This window comes from Vitis riparia, chromosome 7 (genome assembly GCF_004353265.1).
Source record: "Vitis riparia cultivar Riparia Gloire de Montpellier isolate 1030 chromosome 7, EGFV_Vit.rip_1.0, whole genome shotgun sequence".
Lineage (NCBI taxonomy): Eukaryota > Viridiplantae > Streptophyta > Magnoliopsida > Vitales > Vitaceae > Vitis > Vitis riparia.
Window position 1 is genome coordinate 25762839 of NC_048437.1, and position 19847 is coordinate 25782685.

General features: G+C 34.2%; 2 protein-coding genes and 1 pseudogene across 2 annotated transcripts; 1 reads left to right on the forward strand and 2 right to left on the reverse strand.

Moving 5' to 3' along the window:
- Positions 1–2557: 2557 nt before the first annotated feature.
- On the forward strand, positions 2558–5942 carry LOC117917921 (annotated as a pseudogene).
- Positions 5943–6124: 182 nt separating this feature from the next.
- Positions 6125–13019, reverse strand: LOC117917919 (probable sugar phosphate/phosphate translocator At3g17430). Its single transcript, XM_034834388.1, has 10 exons — positions 12577–13019; positions 11075–11393; positions 9749–9856; positions 9244–9275; positions 9116–9166; positions 8091–8152; positions 7730–7991; positions 7083–7348; positions 6894–6982; positions 6125–6543 (listed from the first exon to the last, which is right to left on the reverse strand). The coding sequence occupies exons 2-10, from the start codon at positions 11156–11158 to the stop codon at positions 6355–6357; spliced, it is 1143 nt and encodes a 380-aa protein (XP_034690279.1). The 5' UTR covers positions 11159–11393; positions 12577–13019; the 3' UTR covers positions 6125–6354.
- A 582-nt stretch (positions 13020–13601) lies between these two features.
- Positions 13602–19089, reverse strand: LOC117917920 (pto-interacting protein 1-like). Its single transcript, XM_034834389.1, has 8 exons — positions 19003–19089; positions 16933–17058; positions 16538–16788; positions 16317–16443; positions 15447–15720; positions 14969–15101; positions 14758–14844; positions 13602–14030 (listed from the first exon to the last, which is right to left on the reverse strand). Exons 2-8 carry the CDS (start codon positions 17015–17017, stop codon positions 13899–13901), a joined length of 1089 nt encoding a protein of 362 aa, XP_034690280.1. The 5' UTR covers positions 17018–17058; positions 19003–19089; the 3' UTR covers positions 13602–13898.
- Positions 19090–19847: the final 758 nt, after the last annotated feature.

Here is a 19847-nt window from a genome sequence, read left to right on the forward strand (position 1 = left end):
CTAACAACTCCGACAACATTTCTTTTACGTTATGTTTGGTATCGAAAATTGTGGGGACAATTGTGTTTTGGACCAATTCGACTCAAAAATTAAGTTTTGGTTCATATAAGTTATATAATTGATGAAGAGGATATGAAATAGGAAGAGAACAATATACCCTTCAAAATTATTTTCTACCATAACGTTTGACAAACTTTTTTATTTTAATTTTTTAAAATAATTATTCTGAAAATTTATTATTTTTAGAAAACTATTTTTAAAAAATATATATTCTAAAAATATATCATTTAAAAAAAATAAATTTGACATATTTTTAATTATTTTTTATATACACAATTTTAAAAATATATATTTTCTAAGATGTTTGATTTTTAAATAATAATAATAATAATTTGTTTTTATTTTTTTAGAAAAGGGTGTATTTTTTTTTCCAAATCACTAAATTATATTATATTTTATTGAGGTTTACAAATGGAATAAAATTTAAATTAATGTTTTTCTACTCTCTTTTTTTCATAATGAGCAAAGGTTATTTCTGAAAAAAAATAAAAAATTCATATTCTTCTTCTTTATTTTCACACTTTCTCTAGGTCTTGAGCTTAAATGACTCTCACAATAAGTTTCCAACACACTTTCTCTAGGTCTTGAGCTTAAATGACCCTCACAACAAATCTCCATTGACTCCAACAACTCGGACAACATTTCTTTTACATTATGTTTGGTACCAAAAAGTTTAGGGACAATTGTTTTTGGACCCAATTGTCCCAAAAATTTAAAGAAAAAATGTAAGAAAAAAAACATAAAAAAAAAAAAAAAGACAAAGTGAAAAATAAAAAAATATAAAATAGATTTAAAGTCCATAAATTAGGATCACATATCACTTCAAATTCATTTTACTTATTTTAACTTTTTAATATTAAGACTAGATAATTTGAAAATATACGAGTTTCTCATTAATTTTAATTATATTTGATTTTCTTTAGTATTTTTTATAGGATAATGAAATATGAGAAAATCATTATCCTTAAATATTTTTCTTTCTTTCTTTAGTACTTTTCCAATAATAAAACATAATCTTAAATGTTCTTAATATTTCCTAAAATTTTCAAACCTAAATGTACATATTAACTTCAAATGAAGATTTAAAATAAATTTATGATTTATAAGATAATAAGTGATAAGATAATTTATTATTTGTTAACCAAATATTTCACATTTCATTTAATCAGCCAAACATATTCTAAGCTTTTAAATAAATAGTTTATGTGGTGAAACCTTTTTGTAAATAACACTTCAAAGGGCTTTTCTAAATTTTAAAGATATTTGTTTTAGAAGATTTAGCAAATATTTTAATGCTTTTAAACAAGTGTTTTTCGAATCATGATAATCTTTAAATCCAAACTTTATAACATTTTCAGGAAAATTTAACCTCCAAATCGCAAACTCTATATTACAAATATCTTTCTTAACTAAAAAAAAATCCATCATTCTATTTATTTTCTTATCAATATAGTGATAATTATAAATATTTAGGTCCGCAAAATATCAATCATTATTAACTTAATAGAATTAAGAATACTACTCTTTTTATTATTACAATCTATCACTATTTTTTAATCATTTTCAACTCAACAACTCATTACTCTTAGCAATTAGCATGTAATTTCTTATCTAAATGTCTACTTGCAATCATTTTTATAATTCCATTAGATTCTTAAATTACCCATCCTCAAACACTTTTATTCTTTACCCTATCCATCAAAATTTACTTTGACTTCATTGATTAGAGGATTCATTAAATTCATTTTGTAACCACTTGGGGGGCATTATAACATTTTCATTTTGTAACTTTCTTAGTAATGAGAAAGAGACTAGGATAATTCTTCCCGAAACACTACCTGATTTCTATGAACTCATATATTCCACACAATAATGACAAGTTTTTTATAAGATGGTTGAAAAATTTACGATTAATTTTGTAATATTTATACACCATTTCAAGGCAAGATAAAAATTCAGACGTATGACAATTAAACTTCATAGATCCCATTCTTCAAAAAAATGTAATTTTCTTAAAATATGGTCAATATTTTTAATACTTTGATAGCATGGATGACAAATGTTAGTCCAAAAGCAAATTTTATCATCATGATCTATGCATCATGTTAGCCCAACCCCAAATTTTGGTTGATTATATCATATGAGATTAGGAATGGAACTTGGCCAAAGGGCAACTAGCCAAGTGGGCTACTCCTACTTGGCACTTTTTGTTGAAAGCTCTCTAAATAAATAAAATTTTATAGAATTTCATTTACCCAAAATATCAAAAACATATTCTAGGAAAGATGGGGGGTGAACTTGAATTGGATCCTCCACTTTCATTTCAAAAGTGAAATGTCTTCATCAAGAGTCAGGATGCCACCACGTGGACGGTTGAAAATCAATGCATGAACATTTTTGGATTTGCCGCGCTTCTGTCACTACCAAACAAAAAATTAAAAAATCAAATCAAAATCCCCTTTATCCACTTTCATCAAATTCCTATCTATTTTCTTAAATTTTATAATCAAATCCAGTCAAATCCCACTGATCCATGTCTCGTTCCTCAATCCTACATTTTTTTTCTCTCTCTCTCAAATTTCGGTAATCTTCTTTGAACTTTGGCTTGGATTCTGAGCTGTAATTTTTTGCTTTTAATTGTCCAATTATTGAAGAATCAATTATTCTGCGTTGTGAAATGGACGATGAGTGAAGTTTTCACGTATAGTCTAAGAAATCAGCGATGCCGGAATCGAAGAAGCCAGAGTTGGACCCTTTGCTGAGGGATCTCAGTGAAAAGAAGCAAATTTTTCGGCGGAACGTTGTATCTTTGGCGGCCGAGCTCAAGGATGCTCGGGCTCGCCTAACTTTACAGCAAGAATCTTGCACTCGCGAAACCCTAACGAGACAGGTAAAGCATTTGGTGGTTCTTTGTATTTCAGTTCCTTCTTTTGTTCAAGAAATATTATCAGTACAATCTTTGTGGTATTGGGTTGATTTGGATTGGGGATCAGTACAACCTTAGTGGCATTGGGTTGATTTGAATTAGGGATCAGTGCAGACTAGATTGTATTGGGCTGATTTGGGTTTGAGGGTTTCTGTGCAGGTTGTGGAGAAGAGGACAAGTAGTATGGAGGATGAGATTTGCCAATTGCATAAAAGCTAGAGGAGAGGAATTACCAACTGGAGGCTTTCGCATCCGATGCAAACCGGGTTAGATTCACTGCACTCTCAATTTGTATCTTATTTATATTTTGTATCTGTTGCAGTATTGCATGAGACAGGTCCGGTCTGGTGAAAGTATTGTTTTAATCTTCTGTTTTGACTTTTGAGTGACTGCAATTGATAGTTGGATCCTGCAAATGTTGTTAATCCTCTTGGTTCTCGTTTGAAATGATTTGCTTCCTTGTGTCGAGTCGTGATTTCGAGTTTTTGGCTCCAGATCTATTTCCAATCATTCTTAACTATAGCTTCTCAGTTTTGAATTCCAAGAACACATTTGGCCCAAATCAGTGGCAATTTAGTAACCCAGAAGCCTTACCATGAAATGGAATTGGCACAACTGGAACTCACCGAATTGCAACCTTGATTAATACTGTAAATCTTAATTGAATTTTTGCATATGGTGATAAGCTTATGTGAACTGCTTTCTATAACCTTTGAAAGTTGCTTTTCTGTCTTGATTTGTTATGCACTATTTGTCTTTAAGCATTTACAGACAAAAGGTTGAAGAAAGTGGGTTACATCTCTTATTGTATACTGCCTGTATACGTAGTGTGTGCCCCCTGTTTTTGGCGTTTTCTTAATTCAATCTGCCTTTGTCTATCAAAAAGAAAGAAAGTGGATTACATCTCATTTTTGAGGTCCCCACACTCTCTAAACTCTGTTGATCCATGATTGACAACAACATCTACTGTTTCCATGATCTGGTAGTAGGTTGGCCTCCCTGTGTTTGCGCAAACTGTGGTAGCCCCTTTTGATGAGTAAAAAGCATGAACAGCATTTGGGAAATATGCTGAAAATGGATTATTTCTGGTTGTAGTATTTTTTGCTCTATTCCTTTTAAGTTCCCCATTATGATACAATTTCTTCATAACATCCATGATCGTGTTTTATTTGGCACAGTTTCTCAAAGAACTGGATGATATCAGATTGCAACTTTCGGGCACTCGAGCAACTGCTGATATCAGTGTATGTTCAGCTCAATCGGCACAGCTTCAATGTTTGGCACTGGCAAAGGAGTTAAATGAGAAGAATAGTGCGTTAAAAGAGCATGAGGATCGTGCCAATAGGCTTGCAGAGCAACTAAACATGCTGCACATTGATCTTGAAGCAAGGGAAGCTTCACAAAAGCAACTGAAAGATGAAGTTTTGAGAATTGAGAAAGATATTATGCAAGCAGTTTCCAGAGCTGAGAAAGGAAAGAACTGTGAATTAATGAAAATCTTGGATGAGGTCTCTCCAAAAAATTTTGAGAAGATGGGCGGATTTTTAACAATGAAGGATGAAGAAATAGGCAGATTGAGGGATGACATTAGGGTCCTTTCTACACATTGGGAGCGTAAAACTAAGGAATTGGAGTCTCAGGTTTGTTTTTAACCTGTTGACATACCATTTGTTTTGGTGCATTGTTTACTTTCACACAAACAGTAAATCTTCAAGTCTAACCTTTGGCCTCTCCATGTCATAGTTGGAGAAAAATCGAAGAGCTGATCAGGAATTGAAGAAGAGAGTATTGAAGTTGGAATTTTGTCTTCAAGAAGCTCGGTCACAGACAAGAAAACTCCAGAGGGTATTATCTCATGAGCCCTTAATAATATACATACATACATATATATATATATACACCCACACACACACACATATTCCTAGGTCTGTTAACCAAGTTTGAGCCAGTCGTCTCACAGTGCTGCAGGAGGTATTCATTTTCTCGTTGATTGCTGCTTCATTCATCCTTCCTGTGATTTTTGAAGGCACTTCACCCAATTTTCTGTAGGGAGTTCAAGAGAACAATTATTCATAGGCAATTGAGCAATGAACCAACACCCAACTAAAAATGTTTATCCAACTAGCATTCTAGTGGGGAAAAAGACATTTCCACCCTGCACAATGATATCTTTGTAATTTGTATTAATCTATGAATACCAGACGTGAGGTCATCAATTAATTCAGGCATATTTTGGAAATTAGTCTTCGGAGAAAACGTGATTTTTTAGCCAAGTCGGTGCCTAACATGACTTAGTGGTGTCAAACTTCCAATAGACTTTTGCTAATGATGTGAAGTATTGTGGTCTATTTTTAATCCCTTGTCCTTGCTGAAGCTTGGTCAAACTTTGAGATTACTTTTGCAAATTCTTCTGTTTCTGATTTATACTTTCTGACAGATCGAAGAACGGAGGGACAGAGCTCTGAAAGAAATTAGAGAACAATTTGCAACAAAGCAACGGGAGACAGCTGATATTGCTGAGAGGGAGAATTTCTGGGAAAGCTCAACCTTCAAGATGGTGGTCTCAATGTCAATGTTAATCCTTGTTGTATTTGCAAAACAGTAGTTACACTTGATTCAGTCTCTGTTTTGTGCAAAAAATATAGTAGAAGCAGAGATCAAGTTACATATCTCCGCTTGTTTAATAACATTATAAATGGCTAGGCATTATAAAAAATATGAACAGAAAATGTTTCATTCTAGTATATTTAAGGACTAGGGTTTGGAGAGGAAGCTGCTGCAGAATCTTTTCTGTGAAACAAATATTAACATATCAATCTCAAACCTCAACCACACAAGCTTGATCCTACCGTATGTGTGGGTGCCAGGATTGTTGTAGATGTTGATACAGCCCTCTGATGCCAGAATTTATTGTAGATGCTGATATTGTTTTGTGATCTAGATTGAACTTGCTACATTTTGGAAACTCTGGCTGCAGGTTTTGTTCATTTTGTCATTAAGCTCAAATGTCATCAGTTATATGATTGAGTACAAGTCCAACTGAGCATAAGGAGATGATAATCTCTTCAATATACTAAAGCAAGGCAATTTACAAAGCTCATACCCCAACAAAAATGAACCAAGCATTAGGAGGGAACATGTTAGAAAAAACCAGCCTTCATTTGCATCCTCAAATTAGATTAAGCTAAAAACACAAGATGCTCTGCAAAGAATGATATTTCTTCACATGAATAACTGGGTTTATAGAATCATGTTCTAAACATCAAATAAAATGCTCATACTAACATTGTTCTCATTTGTTTCTTTGCTTCTAGAAAATAAAATGCCTATTACTGAGAGTGAGTGTAAGTCATATTAACAGCCATTCATCATGCTGTGTGCCCACTAAGCTGGCGCCCAAGATGAGACATCCTCAAGGAAGCAGGAATTAGGGGTGCTTCTTCATCCGCATTTGAGTCCGAAGCAGAACCATTCCAACCATTCTTTCCTCCATTGTTGCTGTTATTACCAACGTTGGCTGCAAATAGATCGGATGACCTTTTCTCTGTTTTTAGGTCCTGCATTATTAGACAGGTAAAAGTGGGAAATGGAAACCTTTCAATATCCACCAGTTGTTTGTGATTACAGCAATTGACCAGTGACTTATGAAGTATGATCAGCATAACAAATTAGACAATTTTTAGATTTTGCTAATGTTAAAAAAAAATTCATAGGTAGCACATTAAAATTATTAGCAGCTAAAAATGACTAATTACACAATCTTCTGAGCAAAATTTAGGAAGAAAATGATAAAAAGAAAAAAAAATGAAAAAGAAAACTTTTAGAGTAATAAATATTAACATCCACAACTGAAAAGAGAATAAACACAATCAACTTGATAATACCAAAAACTGTATAAAAGACTGACCTTTACTCTTTCTGGGATACCTTCAGTAGGTTGAGATGCACGGCCTTCCCTGATCTTCAAGTAGTTATACATGACAACACCAAATAAAGCTGTAGGAAAATAATAACAACAATAATAACTTTAATGCAAATTTGGAAAATAATCCAAAATTTTCAAATTCATAAAAAAAAAAAAAAAAAAAAAAATTACCAATTGCATAGCCGATAATGTTAAGCCCTGTTATTATGGATTCAGGAAATATAACAGTTGACAGGGCAATTAGTATCCAGTCCTTCAAAACACCAGCAACTCGGATGGTTACTGCTCCAGTTCTACCAATTACTAAGAATATTGAGAAATTCAGGGCTAGAGCACAAACAGCATTCGAGAAAAATATCCAGAAACTGAACTGATTCTGTGAAACTTCCATTCCAGGCTTCTCCAGTAAATACCAAGGAACAAAGAGAAACACAAAACTGCACATGACAACAGATAAGATAAAAGAATCTCAGCTGAACAGGAACTCATGCCTAGTATTTATGTACAAGGAAAACAGGCATGAATGCATGATCATCTCAATAGACATGTCACTTTTTCAGGTTAATGCATCAGGAATGCGTTTTAAAGTTAAGTGGATTCCATTAGACAAATAATTGGAAATCATAGTTGCCTTATTCTCAGACAGAAGTTCATTCATATTGTCATTCCATTCCTTGGAATTCAAGGACTATAAACATGAAGAAACTGATTCTTTCTCATTCCTTGGAGTTTATGTATACACATAAACATATACTTGATGCCTCAAAGAACTGAATTTTTATATATAACTCAAAAATAAAAATAAAACAATAAAATACCTGCAAGGAGCTATGTAATATAAGCTGGTAATAGGATTTAGTGTTAAGCCCTTTTTTTGAAGAAGAACTTGGGTTAAGACCAGCCTAAGAGCTTCAGCAAATATTCCCGTAACCTGGTACAGTGTGCCCACTACATTAAAATGAATTTCCCCATACGAGGAAATGACGACTCCAACACTGACCAGCAGCATGTTCGAGAAGACGTCACACCTTAATTTGTCAGTTCCACAGACAACAGCCACAAGAAATGTTGCCACAGGCACTGTGAAATCCCAATTCAAAGCAAACGCATTGTCATTTAGTAGTTAATATATAGCACAGAAATTAGCTCAGGAAAAAGTGAAACAACATTATAACTTACTTAGGGCTTTCAGCATCTGGATGAAGGCCACAGAAATGTGCAAATAGGCCGTGTTACCAAACCTGTATTTACATGATAAGACATTTATACTTGAAACAAGTAGCAGGATCAACATCACCACATTGAAAATGCTTGGGATCCAATAACTCAATACAGGAAAATTGTGTAATCAGATAAATATTTATAGATGGAAAAAATTCCAAAAAGAGGTGGGTGAGAATAGGAAAGGGGAAAATCATGAAGCCTGTTTACTGATTAGAGATGAATATTCAAGAAGTTCATATAATCCAGAGAAAAAAAAAAACCACTAGCTTTTTTCCGGTTTCTTTGCATGGAAGATGGTACAGGGATTTGACAACAGTAGCCATAAGAAATCTGACACAATAATATTAATTCCAATGCCATAATATACGGTCCATTAGCTAGTTTCTCAAATTTAATGTATGTTTACACAATATTCAGGACTCCCATTACAAGAAAAATAGGACCTCCTGTAGTATACAAAATAAGCATCGTACTTAAGTACAGACGTTTCATTCCTCTCCACATAAATAGAAGCAGAGAAATGGATATCAATTTAAATTCTCACATAAAATAATAATACTACTAATAAAGGTGCAGCGTAGAAAATGACCCTATTTGACAGTTTACATCACTAACACCAAGAAATTGAATAATTAGGAATCTTGATTAACCACCAAGCAGCTAAAGTAGCTAAAGTGGTGATAATCCCATTAGTAAAATGAGGGAATACCACAAAACATTTTATAATACAACGATGATGGCAGTCTTTCATCATGCAGAAGCCCTTATAGGGAGTATTCAAATCCCATTGGTAACCAGCTTATGGCACAAAGCAACAGTCTAGCAAGCATATTGATTAAAATATATTGACAAAAACAAAGTCAATTCTTTCAAACTCAAGTTTGCATCCTGTTATCAAAAGAACTATTATATTTTTGATGGATGGAACATGATAGGTTAGGTTAAAATAGAACTCTAGTTCTACCACACTAAGTGCTTACCATAGGCTCGCTGCAAAGAAGGCACTAATAGGAATCACACATGTAGCATATCTGCATACCCAGAGAAAAATTTCAGAGAAGGAAATTTGGACGAAATGAAAAGGGGAAGTGCATGTGATTGGTCTTACATTTCAAATGTCATCTTGACAGGTGATACAACCTGCACCAAATAAAAGAATCAAACTCTGTTAGTTATGGAACAGAATATATAATATGTTTAGGAAGACTATGCATGAAAGGAAAAGAGAAAAAAATAAAAGAAAATGTAAAACTGTCAAACAAAATAATTTTTTCAAGCACATGAAAACTGCACAACATAGATGGTGAAGCAAGAACTTGGGCATAATTTGCCCTCCTCACATATACACAAGTACAACCCATGAAAACAAAGTGCCACGTGCAAAACATGGGTGTATACATACAAGTTGAAGAAAGAGTTGGAAGAATATAAAATGCAAGGAAAAGAAAAAATGGATTGCTATTTGTATCTGGAAAGGTTTCTCTAGTAAAAAAGAATATATTAGTACCAAAGTCATTTAGATGAGAAAATGTAGCCGGAACAACAGCAAATCCAGCAAGAAATAATAAACAATCCATTAGGTGAACAGAATTACAAGTTCCAACAGGTCATACCTTCATCACACGGATAAGGAAGAATGCCACTGCACCAGAAAATCCCATATGAATCATAGTAAGAGTTATTGGGTATGGAAAATTGAAGTACTTTGGGGAGAGGACCCACTGCAGATGAGCAGAAGCAGAAAAAATGTGTTATTTACTTGGAGGGGTAAAGGAAGGTAATTAATATTCAACAATATGGCAGGCCGAACACATTAGTAATGAGATGAACATTATCATGCAGAAACAAGCAGCAAATATAATTGAAAGAATCTGGAAATGGACCAAATCAAGCCCCCATATGTCAGGCCAACCAGAGCCAGGAACAGCCTACTAGGCTGCAACTACAACACATTGAATTGAATTAATTCTACAAGAAAACATCCATTACATATACAAGACATGCCAGGGAATTAAGCAAAACTGAACTTAAAGGCATTATTATCCTCAACAACATGCAACCTTGGGTTATGATGCAGCACCTACTTCTATGACATAGATTGGGCCGTTTGGCTTTCTTGAGCGCAGGCTAGTCTTCGGCTGAGCCCAACTAAACCCATGGGGAACAAACCTAGTGATGGACCAAAAACTTTACTATTTAAATTGTAATCAGCCATCAAGGATGGATATGACTGAGATCACTAAGCTTCAACTAATCATCAGGAAAAACTGAAACTGAAAACTAGCTGCTCCATATCATTGAGAAATGAACTGTGCACCTATAAACAACCTAAAGAAGATCCCCAAGCAACTCAGACAAATAACACTGAACTTCCATATATATATATATATATATAAAAGCAAGATGCCTAAGTGGATTGAAATGAAGGAATGACTTTTATTCTAGATCAATACCCAAACAATACAATATTTCTGTAGGATTTAAACCTTGATATAATAGAATTGATTTCTGCAAATAAGAAACTGAACTGCCATTTGTAAAATATCATATTATGGCTTAGTAGATTGAATCAACGGCAGGATTCCATATCAATGCCCAAATAATACATAATTTGTATAGGACTTTGACCATAACAGTGTTCATGTATAGTAACTATGCAATGCCAAAGTAAGGAAAGGCATGATAAATACATAACCAAACCCCAATAATTCCTAATTACACAATAAGTCAATTTAACAAGGGTCATGGACATGGAAATCTTCGTCCAATAATAGAAAGATATAATCGGATGATAAGTTGTTGGAATTAATAAAAACTAGGATAATATAAAGTTTAAACAATAAAAATAAAAATAAACACCAAGAACATGGTGGGGAAAAAAAAAAGCAAAGCCAAATAGTGGCTCACATCATAGATAAGTTAGCGTGATGATACATTACCTTGTTGTACAAAATAACTCCTGATGAGAGCAGTATGTAAACTAGAAGGTATAAGTAAGTCAATAAAAGTTGTTTTCCAACCATAGTGTCTGCCTACTATTTCGCACAACAACTCTTTCAGTAGCAATTCCTGGCTAGCCAAATATCTATGACCATGAGCTTTTCACTTGAAACCAGAAATGAAAGGACTCTAGGCATGTTTCAGCAGAAATCTGTTGTAGTCTTAGCCCCCTCAAGGGCCTTCACCAATAATCACCAATATACTGGTTGATTTACTCAAATATCATCACAGTTATTCTGATATGCAGAATGCAAAAACCTGAAAAATAGGAAACAAGGAAAAAGAATAGAGGTCAGTGTAGCTGCAATCTTTTTCATGCAATTGTTCACTTTAAGTGAATAAAAGGCAAGAAAATAAATACATTAGAGTTAACAAATGTAGTTTGGCAAGAAAATAATAAAATGGGTATCACACAAAAAGTTCAACAGAAAATTGCCACACAAGAAATTTCCAAACCAATGAAATGTCACCTGTTTGAAGCTCAAAACAATTGAATCCAAAGCATTAGCGCTTACATTTAAGCAGAGAACGCCAAACCAATGAAATGCCAATCACTTCAAGATCAAACTAGTCTTGGAGCACATTTACATGGATTATGCGACAATTGGGTATACGACAAGCGGATAACACCAAACCAATGAAATGCCAATCACTTCAGGATCAAAAGAGTCAAATTTGGCGCACATTTACTCGGATAATGCAACAATAGGGTACACAACAAGGAGCTTACATTTGGATCCTAATATAACAGCTGCCATGCATGGGTTCGTAAAATGGTTTAAGGAATTAGGGTAAAAAGCTCTGTTTTGGTGGGTAATCATATGGATTCTCCTTTTGGAGAAATTCATGCTGCAAATCTAATAGAGCTGACACAAGTGCAGGAGAAGTCTTCACACAAAACGAAGCCCTCATTCTCTTTAGAGAATTAGGGTAAAAACCTCTGTTTTGGTTGGTAATCATATGGATTCTCCTTTTGGAGACTTTCATGTTGAAAATCTAACAGAGCTGTCACAATGCATGAGTAGCCTTCACTCAAAACGAAGCCTTCATTCTCAGTCCCAAACCTCAAATCATCATCACATTCAATCAAATCTCATAACAAAAACAAACTCCAAACTACAATGTAGTGCTTGATTTGCAAAAACAAAATTACAATATCAAAGAGATTTTCCAGAACCTCGAATTTCGGTCAACAGTGAGTCTCGTTTCATTCCATTCATTACAACTGAATCCATTTCGTCAACTCAGTTCAACACAATCCACCACTTCGAAAATGTATTCAGATTCCAAAAACAAAAAGAACGAAAAAAAAAAAAAAGGAAATTCAAACTAAACAGCATCACATGGCGAACAAACAACCATAACATCACAATGCAAATAAATCAAGAACTCAAAATCAGATAACGATCACTATTTATTAAAAAGAACGAAAAGTTCTCACCCTGGAAGAACCCTAGTGGGCGGAGAAGCTTCACAGATCGCAGTGGGAAGAGAGCAGAGAGAAAAGGAGAATATGAAGATAAACAGAAGAAGAGACGGAAGCAGTTTCACACGGCAAATCTGATGAGAGCGAGGAAGAGATCGGACCAATTTTCACACGTCGAATCTCATGGATTTTCCCTAATCTCTACTGCCACCACCGAATTCCCAATGACCAATTTTCCGAGACTAAAGAAGTGTTTCTTCTCTCTCAGCCTTTCTACTCCAGAAAACCATCACCCAAACGACGTCGTTTTGATGTGCCCTCTTTACATCACACCTGTGTTGTGTCCGGGACAAATTTCTAGAAGAAAAAACCAAAGAGAAACGAACTCGGCACCTTTGTGCTTTAGTGGTTGAGTTCCGTCCAAATGAATACCCATCACCCCTTCCCTCATCGCATTCAATGTTTTTTGTCAAAGCAAAAGACTTACCATAAAACGTAAATGCAAATATCATTATAGGATTGGTTGGAATATTTAAGGTCACGAAAATTTGAGAGATTTAATGCAACAAAGTAAGAAAATCCTTTTTCATTTATACTTTAATTTTTTTTTTAATTAAATGTATATAATTCATTGCATGAAATGTTGTGGGTTTGGGGGTCTGATATTGGCTTTAGCCCACCCAAGGAAAGAAAATAAACAAAAAGCCATGGCTATGGCCACAAGGTGGCTGCGGAAGAAGACTACTGTACTGCAGAAATTGGAGTTTTGCAGCCCTTGGTCATCATCTTCATTATGACATGATAATCTAAATATGGAAGAAGCAAGATCTGCATACACGCGTCTTAGCTTATATTTGTTTGTTTGTGGGTAGTGGGGAGTCAAATCTACAGATCCAACAATTGCCCACATGATATGCATAAGAACAAAATCTTAGTGGGAAACCGGGCAACCTTCTGTCACAGTCACAGCTTATGATAAATAAGGAGGTGGAGATGGCATGAAGGAGGAGAGAAGAAGAGAGGAGAGTGAGAGAAGAAGAAACTGATAAAGCCCAGATGAGCCAAAAGAACAACCTTACACATTATGAACAAATCAAATACAGTATAAATAATGAAATCATATGGAACCTAGTGCAGCCAAAATCTACAATCTAAGGTTTCTGAAACAATCCTCATTTTTTGTTTCCCAAGACAATCTACCATCAATCGTTTCTCAAACAATCCTCATATTTTTGTGCATGATAATCTAACATCAGTCATTTCTGACACAACCCTCTTTGAATTTTCTGTGCATGCACACACCCTTGCAGAGAGAGAGAGAGGTGATGGGGGGAGATTCATATGTTTGGTACTTCGCCGGAAGGTCCAGGCCGGGCATTTAATAGAGGCTGGAGAGCTTTAACAACAATGCTCATGTTTGGCCGGAAATCAGCTTCGTATTGCACGCACAAGGCAGCAACAGCAGCCATCTGTATCCAAGACAAAAGGTATAGCCACAGCAGGTTAATGGCAGATAGAATATAACAGATTAAGATGTTCTACAATCGTATTCATCTTGGTCACAGTAATAAAAAGCATACTCTGAGACGCATACTGGGTGGGATTTGGGGTTCCAAATGCCATGTCCTGTCCCTATGGACAGTTGCAGCTTACCATTTGCAGCAGTACCCAATATCCATATAATTATTTAATAGTAGGATTTAATTAACATAACCCGCAAATTACTCCTCATTTGTAAATTCCATGATAGTAATAGAAATTTAAAGCTGACATGTGGATCAAGTACCATGCATGCAGAACTACCTCCATGGTTACACATCAAACAATTCACAGAACCTTTCTTAAACATTGAATCCTCTCTAAAAGGTCCCACCAGGAAAGACATGAGATCACATGAGAAAGAAAAAAAAGTAAGTAAAATTACAAATCACAGTATATCACCCGAATGTATATTGTCTGTGCGCTACCACCCTTCGTTATTTATAAAGAAAATCATTTACAGGAGTGCAGATGTGCATAGAACTATTTTGAAGTGTGGCGAACCATAATGTATTCATTAACAGTATCATAAGTAAAGACATACTCTAAATGGGGAGAATGATCAACGAAAATATTAAACTGAATTGCAATATATAATCAATGCACCATCCCCAACAAACAATAAAATAAAACTGAAAAATTAAGTGCAGGATGTACCTTGGCAACTGCCTTGGGAGGGTAGTCTTGTCCTAGTCTTGTATCAACGCACTGCCTAACCTTGTCTTCACTAAGTTTTGGTGTAGCCTAAGATGTTTAAAACTTCCAGCATCAGTGTGGACACAAACAAAAAGAAAAATGTCTCTGCATCTCAATATTTTGAAAAAACTAGTGCTCATTCACAGAAAGAAACTTAGAAAAAAATCCTTACCCATGTTACTAAACTCTGCTGCCCACGAGGTAACGTATGATCAACAGGTTTACGTCCTGTCAGAAGCTCAAGCAGCACAACACCAAAGCTATATACATCACTTTTTGCATTCAGCTGTCCAGTCATTGCATATCTGCCAACCACAATACAGTGAGGCAAAGTACTAATGTTAATATAAGCTTGGTTTTTTCCCCGTAAGACAAGGAAAAGAAAATGAAAACTTGGAGCCTTTCAACTTGTTGAGGTTGGGATCACTATGATAAATCCCAAGTTTTCTTTTCTTTTCCTACAGTTTCTCAGCAATTAAGTGGGCATTGCTGCTTTTTAGGTACTCATGGAAATTGGAATGCTTAATATAATTGTTGAATGACATCCTAAACCCATGATTACCTAAGCTGCTCTCATTTTCACATATTTGAGGTCAGTATGTGTGTATCTGTGAGTGACTTTGGTCTTAAGGAATCATGACAAAACTTACTCAGGAGCATGATAACCAAAGGTTCCAAGAACACGGGTGGAATGAAGTCGTGCTGCCATATCTGGAGCTTGATTTGACAAATCAAAATCAGCAATTTTAGCAACATCATCATCAAAGAGCAGCACATTGCTGGACTTAATGTCACGATGGATGATGTGAGGTGATGCCTTCTCATGCAGATAGTCAAGCCCTCTTGCAGCTCCTACTGCAATTTTTACCCGTTGTGCCCATGACAGAACGGGCCCAGGTTGTGCTCCTTTAACTCCCTTCCTCCCTGCATTTAGAAATCAAACCACTTAAATCATACACAAACAATAAGAAACATATTGTTCGCATTAAAGTGAACAAATAAATATCTCCAGAGTCCTATAAAAGATTGGTTAACTATGTTTTTGCCTGGTAATAATCTCCTAGACTAGGCTGTTGATCAACTGAAGAAATGATATTTGATTGAATAAAGCAGGCAATGTGAACTCCAGCTATACATGGACTTTATTGCTTGACAAGAATAACACAAACAATAACCTGATGTCATGCAAATGGATTTCTGCTGGATTAAGTCACCTAAAGTACAAAACCAAAACAATATAACATAGTTTCACATGGCCATTCGAGCATCCTAATCAGAAGAAAGCAATAGTAATAAGCTGCCTGCTCATCCATGTAAAGAGAGCTCTTCAAGTAAGTCTCAACATGAAAATGCATTAATGGAAACTGAGAAATATTTGATATCTAATTTGGTATAAACAGTAATTATTCTTACTCAAGGCACATGAAAATGCCCCTGTATGAATCATAATCACTCAGCTAGAAATATCAAACGTATTATTAGGTTTTCAATTTGTACCATTGATCTTGAACATAACTTACCATGAAGAATGTCATGAAGAGATCCATTAGATGCAAACTCATAGGCGAGAATACGAGAACCTCCATCAACACAATAACCAATCAATTCAACAAAATTGTCATGTTTCAGCCTTGATACCATGGATACCTGTAAATCCATAAATCAACTGAAGAATAAATCTGAATTCATGGCATGAATTCATGAGGCGGAAATTATAATAGTTCATGGTTGTCATCCAAACCTGGGCTAAGAATTCCTCATCAGGTTGTTTGCTGGCATCTAATTTTTTGATTGCTGCAGCCTGCCCATTTTTCAGAAGCCCATAATACACTCTTCCATATGAGCCCTCTCCAATCAGAGCAATTGTTCCAAAGTTATCTGTAATTTCCTTCAGTTCATCGAATGGAATGGGAGGGACTGCAATAGGCTGGACTTTAACTGCTTGAGTTCCCTTTGGTGCAGGGTCTGTGTGACGATAACCTCCATCATTTCCTGCGTGATGAACTTCAACTCAGACAGGACGAATTCACACAGCTAAAATTCAAATGTTGAACCAAAGGAATTTTTATTGTGATATATTATGGTTACAAGAGATAGCATAAGAATTGATAACCCATAGTTTGGCTACACAATTACCTGCTGGGTTTTTTGCAGCAAATGGATTTCCACTCTCAGGAGCTTTATGGATGTCATCATCTTCACAACAACCAAAGCAACTCATGATTCTTTCCCAAAAGGAAGCTTCTCTCTGATACAGGTTTCCTTTGTTTGAATCAGTAAGAAAAGACACCCTTCAATTTCACAGAAACACACACACAGAGAAGAAATAAAAACAGAATGACACCACACCAAAAAAACACTGAAGCTAGGTTTGGTTGGTGGGATACCATTGGCCATGATATATATAATATAAAGGATATCATTTTCGATAATATATGATATCCTTGGATATTATATTTAATGGAAATGATATCCTAAGGTGGTATATGCAATGAGATATGTTATGTTATGAAATTTAGTTTGTAAAATGAAGAAAAAATGAAATGAAATATATATAGTTTTTCAAAGATTGATATTTGTTTAAAATAAAAATTATATCACATTCTAATACGTTTAACAATATTAATGATTAAAATATTTAAAATTTATAAATAAAAAATTATACTATGTTATTCAATATATATATAAATATATTAAATAACACATATTAGTATTATTTTACAATATTTTATAAATTTTTTTTTAATTATTTTCAAAATAAGTGATATAAAAATTTAATTTTTTTAAATTTATGATATATGGAATATTTACCTCTTATATCTTAACTTGGGATTAACATAAATCATATAGAAGGGATATAAAATAAATGATGGATAACGTATTTCACTACCTATTTTATCTCTTGTTTGGTTGAATATAGAATATAATTGATGAGATAATTTATCATATCCTCTTACTAATCAAACATGGGATAAGATATGTTATCCCCTCTCTAATCTTATCTCAAGCTTATATCCAGCCAACTAAACATGGCCTAAAAGAGAATGTGAATGTTCATATTATATTTATATGGTCATAGCGGACAATGTCTCCATAAAATTTAAAAGCAAGATGCAATCCAAACCTTGCAATTAGAAATGTGGTACATTTTGTTTTCTTCCACTGATAAGTTTGCCTTCTAGATAAAACAAAAAACCAAGAAATCTAAAAAAGTACTTCTTATCTTGTCATTTTTTGTTTGAGACACGTTGTTGTTAGTCCCTCGACCCAAACAGCATATTGTTCTAGATCTTCTCTAATTCCAAGCCAAAAAACAGTTTAAGAGATACAAATTATTGAAACAAACTCCAACGACACAAACACAGAACAGGGAGTTCTTAAAAGAAAATTAGAAATGTATCCCAAAAAGAGTGGAAATAAAGGCACAAGATGTTGAAGTGGCATACAAAAACAACTCAAGACTATAACCAAAATTCTCATTTATCTCTCAAGATGATATTGACAGAGTGCCATCACACAAAGTACAGGGCCAATTCCCTAAGGAAAATGAAAAAAGTTTTTTCAGAGAAGTTTTCTCTTTTCAAAGATGAACACAATGCCCACCTTTTTTTTTCCTGGATCATTCTCAATTCTTAAAGAGCTTGCATTTTTTTTAAAAAAAACAGGGAATTACTAATTTAACATTTCCTAAAAATGATCCATTTCCAGATTGAAAATAGTTTTCCAATCAGGTTTCCCAATCCCCTAACCAAACATATTTTCAGTGTTATTTCCATTTCTTTTCTCAAACAGCCCTCTGCCAAACAGCCCCATAATTTCGGCTCCTACAAGCCCAAAGCCCTAGAAATCAAAACCCGCCAAGGTCGAGCTCTCCAGTAAAGTTCCTCATTTCACCAAGTAAAAAAATCAACCCAGTTCAATACCCACCATCCAGATCAACCCAATTATCACTTCCAAAACATTAAAAATTCAAGCCAAACCCAGGAAACAAAACCCAAAAAAATGCCCATCAATCACACCACAAAACCCAAACGATCAAACAACACCCTCATCAAATCCTACACTAGTTTTGCACCAAGAAAACAAAACCCACACGAAAAACCAAACCCCAGTACAAGATCAACTAATCCAATCAAATTCACACCCAACAGCAGTCATAAAATGGCCAAAAACTGAAATTCACAAGCAGAATAATTCGGGTCGGACCTGAAAATCAGGAACTGTACTTGTAACTTGACTTGTCTGAAAACCCCAACTCAGAAGCCGCCGATGGTGCGCGGGATAAGCAAAATGTGTGCGCAGGATTACGGAGGCAGACCCCTCTTTTGATTTCTTACTATTATATATTGGATTTTTTGCTTAGTCAGCCTGATATAGCTGGCTGGACATGACTGGATTGTCAATGTTGGAAATTTCTTTTGAGACTTAAAAAATGTTTAGACTGATTACCTGGACCCACAAATATTATTCAAATTAATCATGATTTTGTCAATAATCTTGTCCTAAAAAAGAGATATTTATTTAAATTGTTTTAAATATATAAATGCATGATAAATTTTTATTTTGAAAATAAATGATATTTTATTGTGGAAATTATTTTTATTTTTATTTTTATTAGCATGGAATATTTTATTATTACTTGATATCACAGATTTTATTCTATATATTTTTTTAAAAAAATAAAATTATATTTCTAAATTTTTTTCCCCATAATTTTTGTGTGTTATTTTGTATCTAACCACTGAAATTATTATTATTATTATTAGTAAAAAAAGACTTGGGTTTGAAGCATGAGTTCACATCAGGGGCTCGGTGTTAGGAGGCCTTGGTTTGACTTAGCTTAAAAGGGAAGAATTCTTCCATTGGGTGGGAGTAGGGCTGATTTGATATTGAATATTTCTAAGCTCCACCTTAGCCCTTTTTTTTTCTCCCAATTATACATATTTTTTTAAAATCCAAAAAATAATAATTATAAATATATTTTCTATAATATAAGATTCAAAAATCATGAAGATTTCAATATAATTTTATAAATTATATTTATATTAATA